Source organism: Pomacea canaliculata, linkage group LG2, assembly GCF_003073045.1.
Source record: "Pomacea canaliculata isolate SZHN2017 linkage group LG2, ASM307304v1, whole genome shotgun sequence".
Taxonomy (NCBI): domain Eukaryota; kingdom Metazoa; phylum Mollusca; class Gastropoda; order Architaenioglossa; family Ampullariidae; genus Pomacea; species Pomacea canaliculata.
The window spans coordinates 7,675,031-7,694,140 of record NC_037591.1 but is presented as its reverse complement, the minus strand read 5'-3'; the positions used below and the strand labels follow the sequence as shown (position 1 = coordinate 7,694,140).

Below are 19,110 nucleotides of genomic sequence, written 5' to 3'. Positions count from 1 at the left end.
TGTTTAGCGCAGTCGGAGGCTAATTAGCAGCGTCACTGGCTGCCGCTAAAACATCGATCGCCCAGCAGGCAACGGCAACGCCCGCCGAGGGACGACTTTGCGCGCGACCTAACGTCAACAGCGCCCTCTACTTCCGCCGCCGGCTGCGTCACGTTTTGCGGACGTACCGCTCACTACGTCCGACGTAGAGGCTCGTGACGTCACGAAACCCGCGGAAAGTGGGATGTAACTCCGTGGAGCCTCCATGACTGGACATTGTGCTTATGTTTGACAGTTTTATTTTGAAACTCGAAAAAAAAAAAAACCCGACGTTTGTATTTATTTGTTTTTTTTTTTTTTTTTATTTTAAGTTGGCTTCTTTCCAGGGTTGACTCACAATAAGTGAAAAGTTCAGTAAAGTGTGTCAGACACACGAGGGGGACTTACAGAGATTAAAACCTGTCAGAATTTTATACAAAATGCATTATGGGTATAATATTCTCTAGTAACTTTTATTTTTTTATTTCTTTGGGGGGAGGTCGTTTCCGCAGCTGTTAAAAGTGGGCAGAGTTTCGAGGGCTTTTAATCTGACACATTGTCGAATCTGTGAATATATCTGGACAATTTTAAAAACAGTCTGAGTGTCATGACAACATGTGCCCGGTTTTAAAGTCCCGTTAAGCTTTCTCCTTTGTGTGGATATAATTTATTCTGAGCGCGTGAGGAAATGTGCAGATGATTTGCATAGGTTGGGATAACTTGCAATGTACTGATTGCTCACTCCTACCCCAGTCTCTAGTGGACGAAGGTCGCTGTCTTCGACCTTTGACCTGAATGTCTGTCGTGTGACGTGGCGGTGGGACTGGCCCCCAGGAAGTGTGCGTGTGTGTAGAATTGCGATTGGATATCCGTTCCACTGGCGAGTGCGTGTAAAAAAATTAAAAACCAGTATGACTCGTGTTCTTTATTACCGCTCGTCCTTGATGTTGTTACAGCTTTGTTGTGCCTGTGCATCCTTATTGCATGCAGATTGGAGGAGGCTGTAGCGCGGACGCATATACAGACACACTCACGTACGTGTGTACGATGCATAATCTCAACTACACAAGCGTTTTGCGGGTATAAATACCGTGATACCGGGTGAATTTTTATTCTAATTTGACAGTCAGCTTTGCTGTCATATCTCCAGCACGAGTAATGTACCCTTATTCTCACACACGCACGCACGCACGCGCGCACACACACACACCGTCTCAGTCTCATGTGATGCTTTTTTTTTAACTCTGGCAGGAGGCGCTGATTGTGTACATTACATTGTCTACTCATATCTTCCTTACTTTGGAGCAGTTTTATTGCTCTCGTGCTCTGTGTGTGTATATATAAAGTGGTTTGTAGTGTGAATGTGGGATTTTTTGTTTGTTTGTTTTGTTGCCAAACTTAATTTATGCCGCTAACATCCTGCTGGGATTTGATTGTCAACATTTGATGTATCACTCACGCGCGGCCTCAGTATAGTGAAACACTTGTACTCTTGATGTCCCTTCACTAACTTGACAGGTCGGGTGCATGACGGTTTGCGTGAAGCGGTCACGTGACTCGCTCTGTCTTTCTTTTTCTCCCGCCCTCACTACTTGTCTCTTTTTCCCCCCACTCCCCTTCTCTCTCTCTCATAGGCATCGTCTGAAATTACAAAGTCCGCTTTGTTTTTCGCAGTTTGTAGTATTTTCTATTTGGAGCCATCGGTAAACAAAACGGAGAAAATAAACATGCTCTGAAGCACCGTAAACCATCCCAAAATAGCCTTCGATCGCACCCTAATCGATAGAAATATTCCTGGCGGATTTGGTGAGGATTGGACCGACAACACAGATTAATAGAGGATTCAAGGGTCGTTTTCCTTTCCCCCCTCGTCCTCCTCCACCCGTTCAACACACATCGCCACGCTCTTCTGTGTTTATACGATTTTATTATATTTGTTTATTTAGTTGTTCCCACCTAGTTGTTCTGCCCTGCCTGCCCTGCGGTGCAAGCCTTCGTAAATGTGTTCCAGTGCGGAGGAACAATAAATAAGATGCTGGCTTGCATCACAACATTCCATGTGCACTTCTATTCAAGGTCTTCACGTGGAGTGGATATAAATTAGTATCGCATAATATATTCGTGTGCGTGTACGCGCGCATGCGCTTACATCACTTCAACTGCAACTTGTAGAAATTGGTTTACATCTTCAACATCTTCCATCAGTGTTTACATCGGAGAAACTGCTTGTGTTGTTTATTGGTGGGGGGGGGGGAGGGGAAGAGGGGAAGGAACCTGCTTCGTGACACTTTGGTGGAAATGGTGGGTGTAGGTGTGTGTGGGATGGGGGTAAGAGTAGACAGTTAATTTTTAGCAAGCGGGACTCGAAATTAAATAAATGTAGACCCTTCCCCCATATGAAACGAATCATAATAATAATATAGCATAACATTTTGAAATAATAAAATAAACCACTGTGATGCTGTAGAAACAGTACGAGACATCGTATTAGGGATGATTTATTGAAATGTTTGACAACATACAGCAAGCTAATTTTTGAGTTTATTGTCTGCGAACGATGTTATAAACACCCAAATGGCTCTTGACAGAAAATGGTAATCCACCCCTGATGTCGGAGAAAGGATTGTTAGTGTCACGGACGAGTGTTGCTATATGTCAGTTGGGGCAACCCAGGCAGAAAGATGAATATAGCGAGGGGCGAGATAAGATGAAACACAAATGACATCAAAGTACACTTACAGCCAAAAATCAAATTCCGACCCTCAGAGGAGAGAATTAAAAAAATGATAAACACCCTTGCAAACAACATTTAAACAACCATTTTTTTTATTCGATGACGCCGTTATTATGAGAATGGAAGTCGGGTTCCTGGCCAGAGCATTCTTCCATCGAACCGATAATTGTCGTTAATTTGTTGTTGTGTGCAGTGAGCGAGAGGTCAGGGCTGTGTCGGAGCGTCTTTACATGGAGTCTATATAAAAGTCAGTTCTAAGTGGGGAACGGGTAACGTCCACCCGGGCTCCAACTTCCCGTTACCAAGACGTCAGTGAAGTGTGAAGGAGGGTCGCTAGGCATCCCACCCTGATTCGAAAGCGGGTTGTTGGTGACATCCTAGAAGACAAGGACGAACAGTCAAACGGGGTGTCGGCTGAGTATATGATATACTACATATACTACAGGGTGTGGGCTGAGTTGTCTAACTTCGAGGCTGTAAGTTTTCTCCCCTGGCAGATACTGTAGCGTTTCCAGCAGCAGCATCTCTTACCTCCCCTCCTCTACTTCTCCCGCTCCCCTCCTCCTCCTTCCATAAAAAAGTAAATAACAGTAAAATGCAAAGCATTCTGCTAACAGTCGCTTTTGTATTTGCTTCATTAGTGTATGACTGCTTGCGGAACTTGTTTACCATTGATTTTCTCTTGTAATGGGATTTTCATGTTAGTAAATCATAATTTATCTACGTCACTTTTAAACATTCCATATCCATGCTTTGTTCACGAACAAAGCCAAGTTTTCACTTTTTCTTTCTTTCTTTTTTGTTGTTGTTTTTTCCCCTTCTTCCATCGACAAAGCTTGAAAATACAATAGGTCGTTTTAAAGCTGAGCAAGATTTTATAAGACTTCTCCACGCGCACGCGCGAGCGAGAGAGAGAGAGAAAGCTGCAGTATAATTATGGGCTCTAATTCTCTTTCTCTTTTCAATAATCGTTTCAGGTTTTTTTTTCTTTTTTAAACTTTCTCGTATTATTTATTGCCAAGGGTTACGTCGGTTTTCAGGTTTCCTTACACAGCCAGCGATTTCCTTTAAGGGCGACTGACCTCAAAACATTTCGATCAGAAAGTCTCGGCAGCTCGTTTTTAAACAACAGCATCGGCTCGGCAGGCTGGGTATATTCGGGTAGATGCTCAAGTGACTTTCCCTTTCGCGCTTACAAATGCATTCTTATTGCACGTTGCGGAAATTGCGTTCTTATCTCGTAATCAAGGTGCGGGGTGGGAGAGGGGGCTTGGGTAGGGTAAGGAGAGGAAAAGAAACCCGTTATCTGCGAAAACAGCTGTATCATCGACGTTATCGCTAATAGAAAATGCTGGGAATACAGAGTCTTGGGAATGTTTAAGTGGGTGTGCGTGGGGTGCTGCAAGAGTCGGAGACAAGAGAGGGTAGGGTCGGGTGGAGGGAATGTTGGGTGGGTGGAGGGTTGAAGGGTAGATGTTGTCTGCTCCATGATGCGTTTGTGGGATAAGCGGAAACCTCCCGTTTGGTGGCAGTGGTGGTGATGATGATCATGGTGGTAGTATGGTCTCGTCGTTCCATTGATCTCTCCATCACTGATTTAATCTCTCCTCATAATCTACCGTTGGAGCAAAAATAATTTACTTCCCTCTCACGACCCACTTCCATACAAAATCTTTCACCTCCTGTCTTCTAAATCTTCTAATGCCCTCTCTTCCATTCTTCTGTGTGTGTGTCCCGCCACCTTTTATTAAAACATAACTTGTCGGCAAACTTCTCTCGAAAACCCTCCATCTCCTGAAGCCTCTTTCCTATGCGGGTATCTTTGATTTCACACCACCCTTGATCCCCCATCTCCGAGGCACGACCTCTGCTGCGGAAAGTCAGAAGTCAGCTTTAAATGTTGAGCTGTCGCGGACATGGTTGTAGATGATCAGCCACCCGAAGGCCAGTGCAGATGAATGTCAGTGGGGCACTAAGCAGAGAGAGAGAGAACGCGGCAGGAAGGAGAGAGGTCAATCATCTCTAATACCCAGAGAAATCTGTCTAGACATCTTTCTGTCCAAGATGTGCACCAACAGTACACCTGTACTTAACAGCAACAACTTCATACATTTCTCTCACCTGTACAATAATCTTGTTATTATGTTAAGTGTGGGGTGGGATGGGGTGCCTCATCTCCTTCCACGTCAATGTGGATATCGGAGAATAACGTGAGCGATGAAGCTTGCTGTCATGTCCTCCCCACGCGCACACACACACACGTGTTTTGATAATCGACGGCGAGTTCGTCGACCGAACTGCCGCGCGGCAAGACCGCAGAACACGCGGAGGCGGAGGCCAGCCACGCGGCGGCTCAGCGTTTACCGCGAGCGGTCAGCGGGGTCACGATGGTCCTGTCGCGGTTCGGGGCACGTGCTGACACTGCGGTGCAACGTGCAGCGATCGTGCCCTCCGAGGTGGGGGTGGGTGGGTCGGGAGGGGTCCCAAACCGACGGGCAGGAGGTCAAGGGTCATCGTCGGGTAGCTTCATCTCTTTCAACGGCGGGTTTGCGTGCAAAGCTACCGACAGTGGACGCCGAGGCGGAAGGTTGCTGGTAACGGTTTTGGGCGCTAAGGGCCGCAACACACTGTGCGATATCTGGCAGTCAAGCTGGCGAGAGACCTTCTAAAGACGCTTTAGCTCGGAACAGGTTAACAGCTACCCGTTGTCTCACCCCACCACCATCACCACTACCACCACATCCCTCACAAACAACCTTCCTGCACCACACCACGACGTCCGGAGGCGATGCTCGTATCATCATTATTGTTGTTGGAGGGCTTTTAAGTTCTGGAACTTACAAGTTCCATGACACTTTGAAATAAATCGTGGGCATAATGCATCATCAGGAAAGGGGCGTCGCTGTTCATCGTCGGAAAAAGGGGTTATGGCGTACTGCTAACTCCTGGGTAGAGAGGGGTATCTGAGGGGGGTAAGAAGACGAAGAGGAAAGGATGAGTATGGTTGAATGTGTGCAAACGGTCGAGCACGCACATGCACAAACAAACTCTTTCACTTTTCCACCCTCCCACGCCCACCCATTGACTTGACAAAACCCCAGCGACTTGATAAACTCTCCACCACCCCCACTTCAGAACCTACCCCCCTTTTCTCTCTCTCACCAAGCGGGGGGAGCGCCTTGGAGGGATCCCCCCTGCAACAAGGGGAAAGAAGCAAAACAAAAGCAAACCAAACACAGAGCGCAAGTTATAAAACATTGATGCTCGGAAGATTGCCAGTCACTAATCTCCCTTGTTTCCAGAGCCCAGCGCTGTTTACCTGCCTAAATGACGGGGCCCCAAAAGCCGTGCACCTTTTACAATTAGAACAGATTGCATTAGCCGTTTTTCCTCAATTACGTTTGGAAAATTCCTTTCAGCAAGTGAAATCTGACTCACTCGTAGAATAAATCATATTTGCGTCAGCTCAATCAATACGGAGATGCCGGCGGGTTTTTTGATCTTTCGCTCCGGTCCCCGGGTTTTTTACTTTCTCCTCGTTTGCCGAGTATTAGAATTTAACTTTGAGAGATTTGAAATGAAGCGCGCGCATACCGTTTGTTGCTTGGCCCAAGAACGCTGCGCACGAGCAACAAGAAAGTAATGACAAATGTCAAAACGCCTGCTGTTCTCATGAGAAATGGCTTTGCCATTCAGGTTTTGTTCCGGGTGGACCACTTTTTTCTCTGCTGTGCTTTTTCCTTTTAGGGAACGCTTTTTCCTCCCTCCTCGGTTGCACGGCCTTCCTTTAACATGCGGGCAGTTTTCTTTTTATTTTTCATCTCATTTCCAATAGTTTTTTTGATTCTTTTTTTCTCTTTTGTCCTCCTCGTCTTGCAGAACGCTCAGATTGTATTTTCGTTTTTCTTTTTCTTTCTCTCCTCCCCCCCATACCCTTCTTTCATTCGAAGCAGATTTTTCTTTCCTTTTTCTTTTTTTTAACTCACGCTTTTCCTGTGTTCCTTTTTTTCAGGTAGTGGAGGAGCGGTTGCCATGACGACAAGCCAGCCTAGCAACGCTTCAGAGTGGCAACTTTACAACGTTCTCAAGCGGGCGAATCTGCTTCAATATTATGACACTTTTATCGCGCAAGGTAGAAAACAAGAGGCGCTTTAATACCTTAGGGAGATTACTGCTGTAAGAAAGGGGAGCTGTTGTCAAATTAAGCGAATATCGCATGTGGCCATAGAAATCCTCCCAATAACCCAGCACCCCTCTAGTCCCCCTCCCCATCTCTCTCTCTCTCCCCTAACATAACAATGTGGGGAAGGCATGAAGGAGGGGATGGCGGCAACTAAGCGGTAACGGTGCCAGAGGTTCATTCGGCCAATTCAACAGCAGAATTCGATACTCTGCAGATCACTCATTGAAAACAATGAAGGGTTAAATCCTCTAAGTAATACAAAAGTGGGTGAGGTGAACGTTATTAAGTATCCCTAATGCTGCTCATAGACAAATTCAGCTTTTTCTTTTATATTGATTCCCTGTTCTGTTTTTGCCTTTGTTTTGTACCTAGGGAGTAATCAACTCTGATAGGTAGTGTTTAGAGCAGTGGTGATCTAATACACCTGGTAATCTGTTTTGTGTGGAGATTTTAGTCTCAAACTTGTGTCAAAACATACATTTTACTGGTAGACTTTGACAAAGTTTCTAAGTGAAAGTTACTTGAAACTGAACTTTAAGTCAGACATTTTTAGACAGATGGCCAGCATCTTAGTCACATGTACTATCACTCAAAAAGAAAGAAGTGTACAAGTGAAAGAGTTTATGAAGGTGTTGATGAAGAGGCCCAAGCATTTGTGTTCAGGATGGGAGAGTGGTAGCAGATTGCGATGATGATATTGAGAAAAGTAGTAATGCTTTAGTGAATAGCTAAGTACATTCGCAGTATGCAGTACAGTCTAAATATATATACAAATATTTTCATTCAAATGGACACACATGCACATTCATGAATGCATGCAGGCATGTAATATGCACACACACACAAACAAAAGACAGAGAGAGAGGCAGCTGTGCAGGGTCATTCACATTTATTAAACTCAATCATTGTTATTTTGTTGCTTGGGACCCAATGTCGCATTTTTGTTCAGGAGGAGACGATGTGCAGCAGTTGTGTGAAGCTGGAGAGGATGAATTCTTGGAAATTATGGCACTGGTTGGAATGGCAGCAAAACCCTTGCATGTTCGCCGTCTTCAGAAAGCTCTGCAGGAATGGGTGGCCAACCCAGCAGCTCTGGAAGCAAATGGTATGTTCATTTTCCTAGGGCTAATGTTATGTTTACTATCCTTGGGCTTCATCGTCTCATGCTCCTTTTTTTGGCTGTGGTCAGTCTTTTAACCTCCCAAAAAGTCCAACTGGAGAATAGCACATTTGATGCAGTCGCCAAAGTCAGTGCCGAACACTGTACCAAAACACTAGAAACGAAAACACACACTTATCACCATAAAAATTAAATTCACCTGCCACCAAGACACCACTTCATCTTTACTGACACACCAATTCTCCCATCACCAAGACACTGCTCCAGTCACCATAACACCACCACACCACCACACCTGTCATTAAGACAAGTACACATGTTATCAGATGCCAGCACAATTGTCATTGATACAAGACCTGATGATCAGACATCAGTACACTTGTCCCTCCTGCTACATTTTGGGCATGTCTGTCATTTTGTTTGAGTAGTGTATTTTATATTGCTTTTGTCTTTTTTATGTAGACACCAGTCCTGCATATATTTATAAACTTTTTTATATCCTGAAAGTGGACATGGATTGGTGCAAACAGAGACACATACATTTAAACGGTTAAAAGTATTGGAAAAAAGACCTCAGGAGAGCTTGAGGGCTTTACACTTTGATTTGTTGTGGTTGTCTCAGCATCTGCTGGGTATCCAGTGGTTCCTCTCACAGGCCCAGCACCAGGCAGCATCAGTGCAGTGGTCCGTGACTGTGTCAACCTTCAGACCCATCCTCCCCAGACCAGCCAGGCTATTGTGTCTGCTACTACCTGGACACCACAGCCCCCACCACCTCCTCGCAGCATCAGCCCCTCTGAAAGCATCCCAAGCCCATCATCTGTGTCCATCGGTCCAGATGGCAAAGAGGTAGGTTACAATGATCTCACATCCTCAGCTGAGAAAGGATTGCCATTCTTGCATAAAGTACAAGGCAGAATAAATTATTACATTCTAAAATAGCGAAGAAGCAAAAACATAATACTTCAGACTCAAAAGTTCTTGGGGCAACTGCAAGACAACAAATATTCCTCAGCTTTTGGATATGAAGAGAGTATGATTATAGGCACAGTCATGTTCCTGACATGGAAGACAGTGTTTTCGGAAAAAAACCTTTTAAGTTCTTATCCCTGGCAAAGCATGGTTTTGTGGTATTGGTCTCAGAACCTATGGCATTGAAGATGGTGTGCCTAAACATAATTAGTCTCAGAACTGGCATTAAGGAGAAGAGCCATTTAAAGAGGAGAATGTTGATGACGGGGGAAAACATTGTTTTCATGTTGGTGTACTTAGGAGGATACTATTCAAATTGTTTATTGTTAGGACCGAGGTAGTTCACCCATGTTGCAGCCAGTGTTAATTGAGAGCCAGATCAAGGCCATCGCCATGGCAGCCAGTTCCCTGGCCAAACAGCTTCCCTACTTTGAGCCAAAGGACCTCAATGCCAAGAAGCCAATCAACCGCGAAATACAGGTCTGTAACTTAAATATGTTCTATCTAAAGTTCATAATTAAATCTAATCGCTGTAATTAATTTATGCAAATTTCCATTTCATAGAATAATTCTGGTATCACTAAAATACTTTCTGTCACTGTATTGCCTCTTAGTCTGCCAGTGTGTCTTGGTTAGATGAGGGTCTGCTCACAGTTCTTTTCTGTGAGTTGTTGACACTATTATCACTTTATGCTGTGGCTTTGGCTTTTATGTGTATATTATTATCATATTAATTGTGCCGCAGCATCTTTATTCATGTTCTTCATCCCTCTTCTTTTTTCTGCTACTTATTTTAGTTTCAGTGTGTGTGTGTGTGATTTCATGAATTGCTGTTTGATATTTGAATTTGATTGATATCTTAGATACCTGAAAACTGTTGCACGCCAATTCAAAATAAGTTTTTTAAAATTTTGTTTATTAACATTTTTTTTATGTATCAGTAGTTCTTTTGTCTTTGTTTGTTGAACAGTATTTATTAATATTTCTGAAACTGTTATATTAAGTGCTGAAAATATGCATAAGCCTGTATTCACCACCCAATCACACATGAACATGCACACAAAAAACTACACTCCAGCCATCCACCCAGCCACCCCACGATGCACATACATGAATTGAAGTTGTAACTTTATGTGCTTGAATACTTGAGTGCAGCTGCATATGCACACACTACATTTTACTGGTTAATGAATTATATATCTACTATACACTTGTTTTAGTGAGTATTAAATGGCCAGCATGGTGATAAACTACCATGGGAAATACATTGTTACTTTATTCCTCTGATTGAATTCATAATCTGAAAAACTTTGAGGAATAACTTTTCCCAGATGGTGAACAGGTGCACTGTGATGCCTCTCATTTCTGATAGTCATGCTGATTTTAAAAGTGGAGCATGCTCAGCATTCCCATCGAAGTAAACGGGTATACTTCTTCAGAGGAAAGGTTCTGGGTTCGCTGCTGTTTGTAACAGAGCAGAGGCACATTCTTGTGACATCTGAAAGTAACAAAACCTGAAATTGATTGAGACATGGTGCTCATGCCATTCAAGACACTATATCTTTGTCATTACTAACGACAGCACACCTACGTCTCAATTGAAGGCTCTACGTACAGCGCAGAGAAAAAGAAAAATGAAGAAAACAAACTAGGGAGATAACATTGTCTTATCATTTTGTGAGCTAGTTTGCAGTTCAAGTAGTAACTTGGACTTTCAATGTTTCTATTGTTGTTTGATTAACTCATCAGCATTAAGTAAAAGCATCCTCACCAAATTGTCAAAAACACAAGATGATTAGCATCAGATATGTTTGAAGTCATAATAAAGCAGCTTTTGGTGATGGTTCTATGTTTTAATGCTTGCAAGGAAAGTTACTCCTACCACTGTGGTTCACAACTTGCCATCAAAATTTCAGGCCACTCAATGACAATCGGGGCTTGATTATTTATTGCATCTTTACTGCTTTTTATTAAGACCCTTTTCAGTTTTCACTGGCAAGACAAATTGATTTTGAGCTGTTTTGTTCTTTTTGATGCTCAAAACAAAGGCCAGCCTGATTGCATCCGCATGGGACTAAATTTGCTTTTATTTTCAAAAGAGCTTTCATCCATCCAGGACATTTGATTAAAATGCATTAGAATCTTTCTTGGGGTATCTTTTTGAAAAGTTTGATGATACCTGATAAACTCGAGGGAAAAGTAAAGAAATAAGAGTTTAGAGCTTGGATGGTGGGGTTTATTGCAACCATTCAAAGTTTTATTGGAGGAGTCAGGTTTCTGTCAAAGATCAGTCAGAAATGGCTCCTTGAAGAAGTCATAAAAGAAGTTTTGGTAAAAACAGCACAACTTCAAGAAGTGAAGGGAGGTTAGGGAATTGAATACTTGCTGATAAAGATGTTCAAGGAAGAGGATTAAAAAGGAAGAAAGGGCAAAAAAAAAAAAAACTTTGCTGAAGGATGTTAAGACCATTCAGAATAATGTGACATTAAGATAAGAAGTCTGTGTTCTTTGCTAAAACGTTGTCTTACCTATAGCTAAATCATTAGCTGAATAACAAAACTGCAAAAAAGAATGAAATCCCATTCTTATTGTGTGCTTCAGCCCCTGAAATATTTTGATGAGCTTGATTACGAGTGTTGAAATGGGCTTTTTGTTCTTTCTTGGCAGCTGCATGGACCAGGTCAAGTTATGCATGGATGTTTTTTTTTATTTTCTAAAGAACTGAGGAGTCCTGCAAAGGCAGGCATATTGTGGACAGTTGCCATCCACTGTAAGATCACAGCATACAGGAGAATGTCTTGTTTTCTGCATTTGTAGTCACATTATAAATAATTTCTAATTGAAATTGAAGCAATATTTAGACATCCTGATTCGAACTGACATTGGAACAGGCTTTTGTCCAAACATTCATGGAAGACACGCGCACACACACACACTCTTTTTCTCTTTTATCCCACAGTGCATCACATCTTAGTACTGCAGGTGAGCGATTTTCATCTTTAATATTGTCACAACATGTCCGTTGCTCTTACAATTGGATATACACTTGCAGTTGCACTGGCACATCTTTAAACAGATTTTGTACATTCTTTCTGATCGCCTTATGCCTCCTTTTTCTCATTCTCTGTGCATTGGAACATCAAAGCAGTGAGCTTTTATAATAAAGATTTTTATTGTATCAAAAAGACGAACATTGCAAGCACAAGAGAGAAATGGTGCCTGGAGAATGTAGAATTACATGCTTGGAAAGTTAAATCCACTGACATCAGTGACAGCAACTCCATGAGTTCATTTTGATACCAAGAATTTTTTGTGCTAGCACAATTCATTTTATCTTTATATTTATGCCATATTCCTGTAGCTGAGAATGCAGTGTAATAGTAGCGATGCCTTTTGCAGGGGAAAGCTTAAGAAATGTTTGTACCTGACATGAAAGTTTTTGTGCGAGTCTTATCAACCCATGCACACACGTGTGCACATACACTATCACTATATAATCTCAATCCTTCTACCATCTGGAAGACAGAGTGAAAAAATCATATCTCTGTGTGTGCATGCATGCAATGGGAATTATTTTGTTATATATTGCATTCAAGATTTTTTTACACTAGCACAAGTTAGTATTTTTAACATGCACTAAAAAAAAAAAAAGTTAGCATTGTCTTGCCAAGGCAAATTAAGCGTATAATTTACTGTACATTAACCCGGCTGTTGTCAAGCAAGCTTTATTAATGAGAAGAAAAACACTGCACAAGATGTAACTAGAAGCCTTTCTTACGTTATTTTCTCCTGCCTTGGATCAATGTTCAGCAATGATGATTTCATTACCAGGACAAACATGACAGCACATCTCCCCAGGTCATTAAATCTTGCAAGCCTTGAATATTCTTATTTTAGGCAGAAGCCACTAAAAGTTATATTGTTGTCTTTAGGAAATATTTTGCATCTGAAGTATCATTGTATTTTATAAATCACTAAGGTGAAGATTTTTAAAATGATTTTCATAAGGAAAGGATGCGGAAGTATGGGAAGGTGCATAACATTGTTTCTTTCGTGTGGATTAAGCAGATGTTTTGAGGAAATGCAATTGAGATGATTGTTTTGTTCATGCATTTCTCCACTCTTTTGAAGATGGAGCTTGCGATATTTCAGTCTGATGCAGAAAGTATAGTCTTAAACTTAATTTTAACTAACTGGAAAATGGTGTCAGGAAATTGATGACTATGACTTTGTGGCTAAAGGCTGATGTTGTTTTCTTCACTGTTAGTATCTCAGGAAAACTGTATAGGTGGATACAGAGTTATATATTCCTGTTTGGATGATGGGACCATCGTTCAACTTCTAGGTCTGTTAAGGCTCGTGAATTGTGTCCTAGTTGACTCACCTGCTTAAAGTTTTATTTATTTGTTTTTCTTGTGTGTGCTGACATTCTCTCTGCCAGAGTTCAGTGAGGTCATTCTACTCATGACAGATCAATGTTGTTTCTGTTTAAAAATTTCTGAAAGTCTTGATTGGGTCTTACATTGCCATTTTTTCTAGACTAACTGCTATTCTGGGTCCCAAGGGTAGTGCTGATTATACCAACAGTGGTTTTTTTAACCCTAAAATGTTCAAACCAACAACATACATTAAGTACCAACATCTTGGCAGTCATCAGTATCATCATCACCATTACCATTGTTGTTGTTTGAATTGTGATCATCGTCCTATTACTGTTATTGTCATTTTCATTTAATTTCAAATCATCTATATCATTGTCACAGTCAGCAGCACCAAAACAATTTACTTTCACTTTGCTTCTGTAGATTAGGCAAGATATTAAAAAGATTAAATTATAAATACATGCTCATTGTTTTGAGAGATTTGCTGTAGACATTGTTACAATCATCAATAGTATACTTGTTTGATACACATAAACTATTTAACTTAAAAGAGAAGTTGTGTATGGTTGTTTGGCTATCAGAAGCTATCATAAGACAAGCAACCCCATGCATTTACCATATTAGACCTATAAATTAGTCCTAGGGTTTACGTATGACCTATCTTACTGAAAGTTGCTGTCTTGTTGGGATGGAGAGGGGAAATCAATTTTCTTTAGTGGGCTACACCCATTAGTTACTCGTCAGGTTGTACACTGTTGTTCTTGTCTGCCAAGCACTGCTTTGCAAAGTCTTGTGTCTCTATCCTCTAATGTTGCCTGAGTTTCTGCCCTTTTAAAGCAAAAGGTCATACTGACTTTCAAAGGTTAACAGAATTTTTGGAGAGTAAATTGTGATAAAACAGCCTTGGGGATGAGTAGTTCCTGCCTGCGGAAAGCAGACTGGATGCAAGTCAAAAATGTAAAAAAAAGTCAGCAGTCAATTGGGAGTGGACATTATAAGAAAACTGGGATGAACATTCATTTTTTATTGGACAAACTGTTTGAAATGTTTAAAACAAAGTGCCGAGAGAACCTTCAACCTGTTTCATTTCCCACTGCCACCCCAGTATGGTTAAAAAAAAATTAGTACTTGCGAAGGGAGATAACAGTGTCTACAAAAAGTTTTATCCAATAAATTCAAGACTAGCTTGTCATTTAGTACGGGTTGAATCTGCACTTGTATTATCTCAAGAGCAGTGGGGGATGGTGGTGGACATGAAGAAAGTAATGTATGTAATTTACAACAGCTGCTTTAGGGATTGGTTTGAGCTCAGATTGCTAATCATTTGTTGCCTCATTGTTTCGTGTACGCCTCACAAACAAATTTCTTTTTTTAATAGAGACACCTGTTGTCTGTTTTTGAGATGTCCTTTGCATTGTAGACATTTTTATCAGTGTAGGTCTTTTTGTTTTAATCAGCCAAGGAAATAGAAGACTTGAATTCATTGTTAGGTATTTTGATTTTTAAAAACAAAAACCTTTAAAAGTAATAGACAAAAATGAATGATGAAAATGCCCGGAGAATCTCAGGTCACTTGCTTAGACTTCATTTTTCATCTCTTTTCTGCATATGCTTGCATCTCCATTTTAAAGTTTGTTGTTTCTTAGATTCTGCTTAGTACCAGGACCAATAGATTGAGGCTGGCCTTCGTTGTTTTGGCCCTGCGACGAGACTTCTGAATGTTACTGTGTGCGAATTAATGCAGCTATCTGAACTGTGAATGTATGAGTCTGTTTGGTGGAAATGGATATGTTGTGGTATTGTTTGTTCTTTCATATCGAGCTGTTCTGAATTCCCCTCTAGATAAAATATTATCTAGTACATGGCATCTTTATGTTGTTTTATGTGTGTTCATCTGTCACTTGGTTTTGTGACAAGGATCATGTTTAATAGTTTGATACTTATTATATGCCATTAGAGTCAAACAGAAACTGTTTAGTCTGTTGGCTGTACATGAAGATCAGACTTTCAGTTTTTTTCGTCACCAACAATTCTTGTACTGAGCAGACCTTATATTACACAAAATATAAAACTTGGGAATAATAGCATTTTGTTGTAGCTCTGTTTTTCAATGACAGTACATTAGAGAAAGCAGATAAAAGAGAGACTATGCTTAAAATGCCATTGGAGAGGATATAATTTCCTATTTTCACCTGGTGACTTTGGTTTAGCAGAAAGCAAAGCAAATAATTTTTCTTTATAATATGAACCCATTGCTACAGTTCTTTTTTGTAACTAAGGCAGATGAATAAAGTCATTGCATTTTTAGAAGATCCATATGAGCCTTCTTAAGACTGAGGTGTAGTGTTCAGGAACTCATGCCATAAGCGAACAATCATGGGAAACTTTACTAATTGTTCAAGCTGGTCAGTATTTTGCTGTGATCAAAAGGTGAAGGAGGAGAGTGCGGTTCCTAAGGCTGTCTGAAAATCCAAACAGGTGTTAGCATGTTGGAAGTGTGCTGCTTGCATCCACTTTAGAAGAGTGGGACAAATTTGATAGAGCTACGTACAAGAAGTCTTTCCTCACAGCCTCCCTACCTCTCTTTCTTCATCTACTCATGTTAATGTGGTATAAAAGGTCTAAACAATTACAACAACAAAAACACTTGCTGGAATGAAGTGTCAGTTGGGTAAAACCGTAATCACATATTCAACACAAATCCAGTGTGCCTGTGCTTGATGCTCAGATTGGTTTATTATGTCATTATGGAAAAAACATAAAATGTGGAGTTTGTGTGAACAAGATATTTCTGAACTTGCTGAATAAACAAATAAAAGAACAACATGTAGGGGTGACATGAAACAAAGCGGCATATATCCTAGAAACGAAAAGCCATGATGCCAATAATCTGTTTAATTCACCAAATCATGGGTGCTTATATCCAAGAGCATGTGTGTAATGTGCATATACCATATTTTCTATGGATACATTTAAAAGACAAGACTGCATGTACTTGTAAATAATTTTTTTAAATACACATTTAATTTTTAAAATATTTTTTCAGAATCTAATGACATCGCAAGATGACCACCCAAACAGAATTGAAGAACTCAGAAAATATGCTGCAATTTATGGACGATTTGATTCCAAAAGGAAAAATGACCGTCCTATGTCTCTGCATGAGGTATGTGAACTTACAGCTTCATTTTGTGCATCTTCTTCAAACATAGCCTTGTCAGTTTGCTGTCTTGTAGGGCAGCAGTTTTGATATATGAGATAAGAGGTCTTTAGGAATTCATAATCTGAGCACAGTTTATGGGCTGTCAGCTAATTCTGTCTCTATTCAGAACGTGATCAGACATAGACAGGTTTCCTGGCTTGATCTGTTTCACGCCCTCAAATTTTTACATAAAGCATCATGTCTTAAAAAAACGATATCTGCAGCCAGCCTTCAAGAAAGTTCATGAAGATACAGTTTTCTAGATTTTTGTGGAATGGATCTTTAATTGCTTTTGTGATTCAGACCCTATGTAAAGAGACCTTTGTTATAAAAAAAAGTAAGCGATCATTTTGAAATCTGTTTTTTAAAGATTTCTGTGAATGAAGCTGCAGCTCAGTTGTGCCTGCATTGTCCAGCTCTGTTGACACGCCGCGAAGATCTTTTCCCTTTGGCACGACAGGTTGTGAGAGACAGTGGTTACCAATACTCTAAAGGACATTCCAGGTAAAGAGGTGGCATGAAGTAATTTAAAGGTGTTAGGGGGAAATATTTATTCATTCCATGACTTATGTAACTGAGGATGAGCATGATTATCAAAACTTATATAATTAAATGGGGATAATTTATATAAAAAAAAATTACCAAGAGCATGTGTTTATTCCAGGGCTGCTGATGTGGTTGTGTCAACTAAAAAGGCTCGGCTAGATCCTGTATTTCAACGACATTTGGATGCATCATTTGGATGCAAACAGGTCAAACAAGAGTTTGACAAGGATTCTCGTGAGGTATGATGGAGTCTGGAGAAACCTGCAGATCCACAATGCAATATGCCTTTTTAAAATTTTATTTCCCTCTATGAGCATGGGGAAGCGTTTTAAATTATAAAGAAGGCTTAAGTCAGGAGCTAGTAATTACAAAGAATTTAAAGTTACTTGAAAAAGATATGAATCTAATGTAAATGGAATGCATTTCAGTTAATATTGAACTTGAAGTGTGAGTGAGAGACAATTAGCTCAATCTGCGAAATGGAAAGATGTAGTAGAGGAAGTTTACTTAAGTAATAATTTCTCTGACACACTGTTTGCACCTGTCAAGCTTAATGTCTTAAATGCTGTTCCATGGTCAAGGAGAGAATGAGTGCTGTGGCCCAGGAACTGGCGTCCATCCGGCAGCATAAGGAGCAAGTGCAGGCAGAGCTGGCCACAGCGCGGGAGGAGGAGGACTTCTTTCAGACTCAGAAGCTGAAGTCGGAGCTGGACAGCCTGACCTCACAGCAGCTGCAGGTGCTGCAGGAACACAGCGACCTTCTTCGTCAGCCACACTCCCGGCACAGCAGGTGTGTTCAGGTTACAAAGGTGCACAAAAGATGTGAGGGGTGGCGAAGGGGGGGAGACAGAGGAATGACAGGCGAGTTGTATGAAACAAGGGAGAGAAATGCTTGATAGGTGGTTCTAAACAGCAAGTCTGAACTATTTGAACTACAACTGTTTCCAGATGCAGCATTCTGTCTGAGCTGCTGGACAACTAATGACAATTAGGCAGGCCAACAGGTTCTCCAACAACAGACAAGCTTATGCTCCTTTTTTTTTCCTAGCATTCTTCAGTAAACAATTTTTTTTTCTTCTTCCTATTCTCACAAATTGCCGTCACCCTCATACAGAAAGCATTTATTCCTACATAAATGGCTGGCTGTCATGAAAATGTGGCTGTTAAACAGATTGATCTAGAAATCTTAGATCGTGAGTTCTTTTATGTACAGAAAGAAGTTGTATTAACCAAACAGTTGCAACATGAGACATTTCTCCCACATTACTGTAGCTCTGAACTGTGGACAATTACGCCTAGGCTTTGAGCCCACCTTTAATGGTAGGGAAAAAGGCTATACAAATCAACATATATAAAAAGACTACAGCCCACCTTAACTGGAATATCTATATCAAGTATGATTATGTGTCAACATAAACACCTTTTATATAAATATTTTGTGATTCCAGACCGTCACTTCTAAAATCTAGCCATTCCTGGAATATCGTTATAATAATATTGCTGTGTTGCCTAACTTGCATTGTTTCTCCATAATTGATTTATTATGTTCTTGCCATCAAGTTTTGTTATCATGAACTTGTTATTGTTGGGACAATGATGATGATGATAATTATTGTGGCAGCAAAAGTAGTGAAATATTTGAATTTTATCTTCTGCTGTTTGTGCAAGAATATGGATAAGAGACAGTCTGACTTAAGGCAGGTGCTAACATTGCAGACAACACAATTTATGGCATACTTCAACCAAAGTCAATGTCACTGGTTCATTTTTGCAGATCCAACTTTTCTAAACAAAGTGAAGGCGGTGACCAGAACAAAGGTAAGCTGATGTTTGCTGGTGAAGTTCCCGGGACCTGACTGACAGGTTTGAAAGCTTTCACCTTGATCTAATGAAAGTAGAAGCACATTAGCAAGAAAGACAGAACAAGAAAACTTAGAAGATTGAACCATTTGC

The 19,110-nt window shown here is 40.8% G+C and overlaps 1 protein-coding gene across 6 annotated transcripts in view; it reads left to right on the top strand.

Annotated features, from left to right (window-relative positions):
* Positions 1–19,110, top strand: part of LOC112554371 (NGFI-A-binding protein 1-like) — a 77,678-nt gene that overhangs the window by 53,404 nt on the left and 5,164 nt on the right. For 2 of the 6 annotated variants that reach the window (XM_025222168.1, XM_025222130.1), the window contains exons 2-10: positions 6,765–6,884; positions 7,885–8,040; positions 8,678–8,904; positions 9,358–9,507; positions 16,456–16,575; positions 16,982–17,115; positions 17,276–17,396; positions 17,739–17,947; positions 18,932–18,975. In XM_025222168.1, coding sequence (XP_025077953.1) covers positions 6,765–6,884; positions 7,885–8,040; positions 8,678–8,904; positions 9,358–9,507; positions 16,456–16,575; positions 16,982–17,115; positions 17,276–17,396; positions 17,739–17,947; positions 18,932–18,975 — 1,281 coding nt within the window. Of the gene's footprint in view, positions 1–6,764; positions 6,885–7,884; positions 8,041–8,677; positions 8,905–9,357; positions 9,508–16,455; positions 16,576–16,981; positions 17,116–17,275; positions 17,397–17,738; positions 17,948–18,931; positions 19,021–19,110 lie in introns of all 6 variants that reach the window. The other 4 variants (XM_025222138.1, XM_025222153.1, XM_025222146.1 and 1 more) reach the window with 4 other exon arrangements.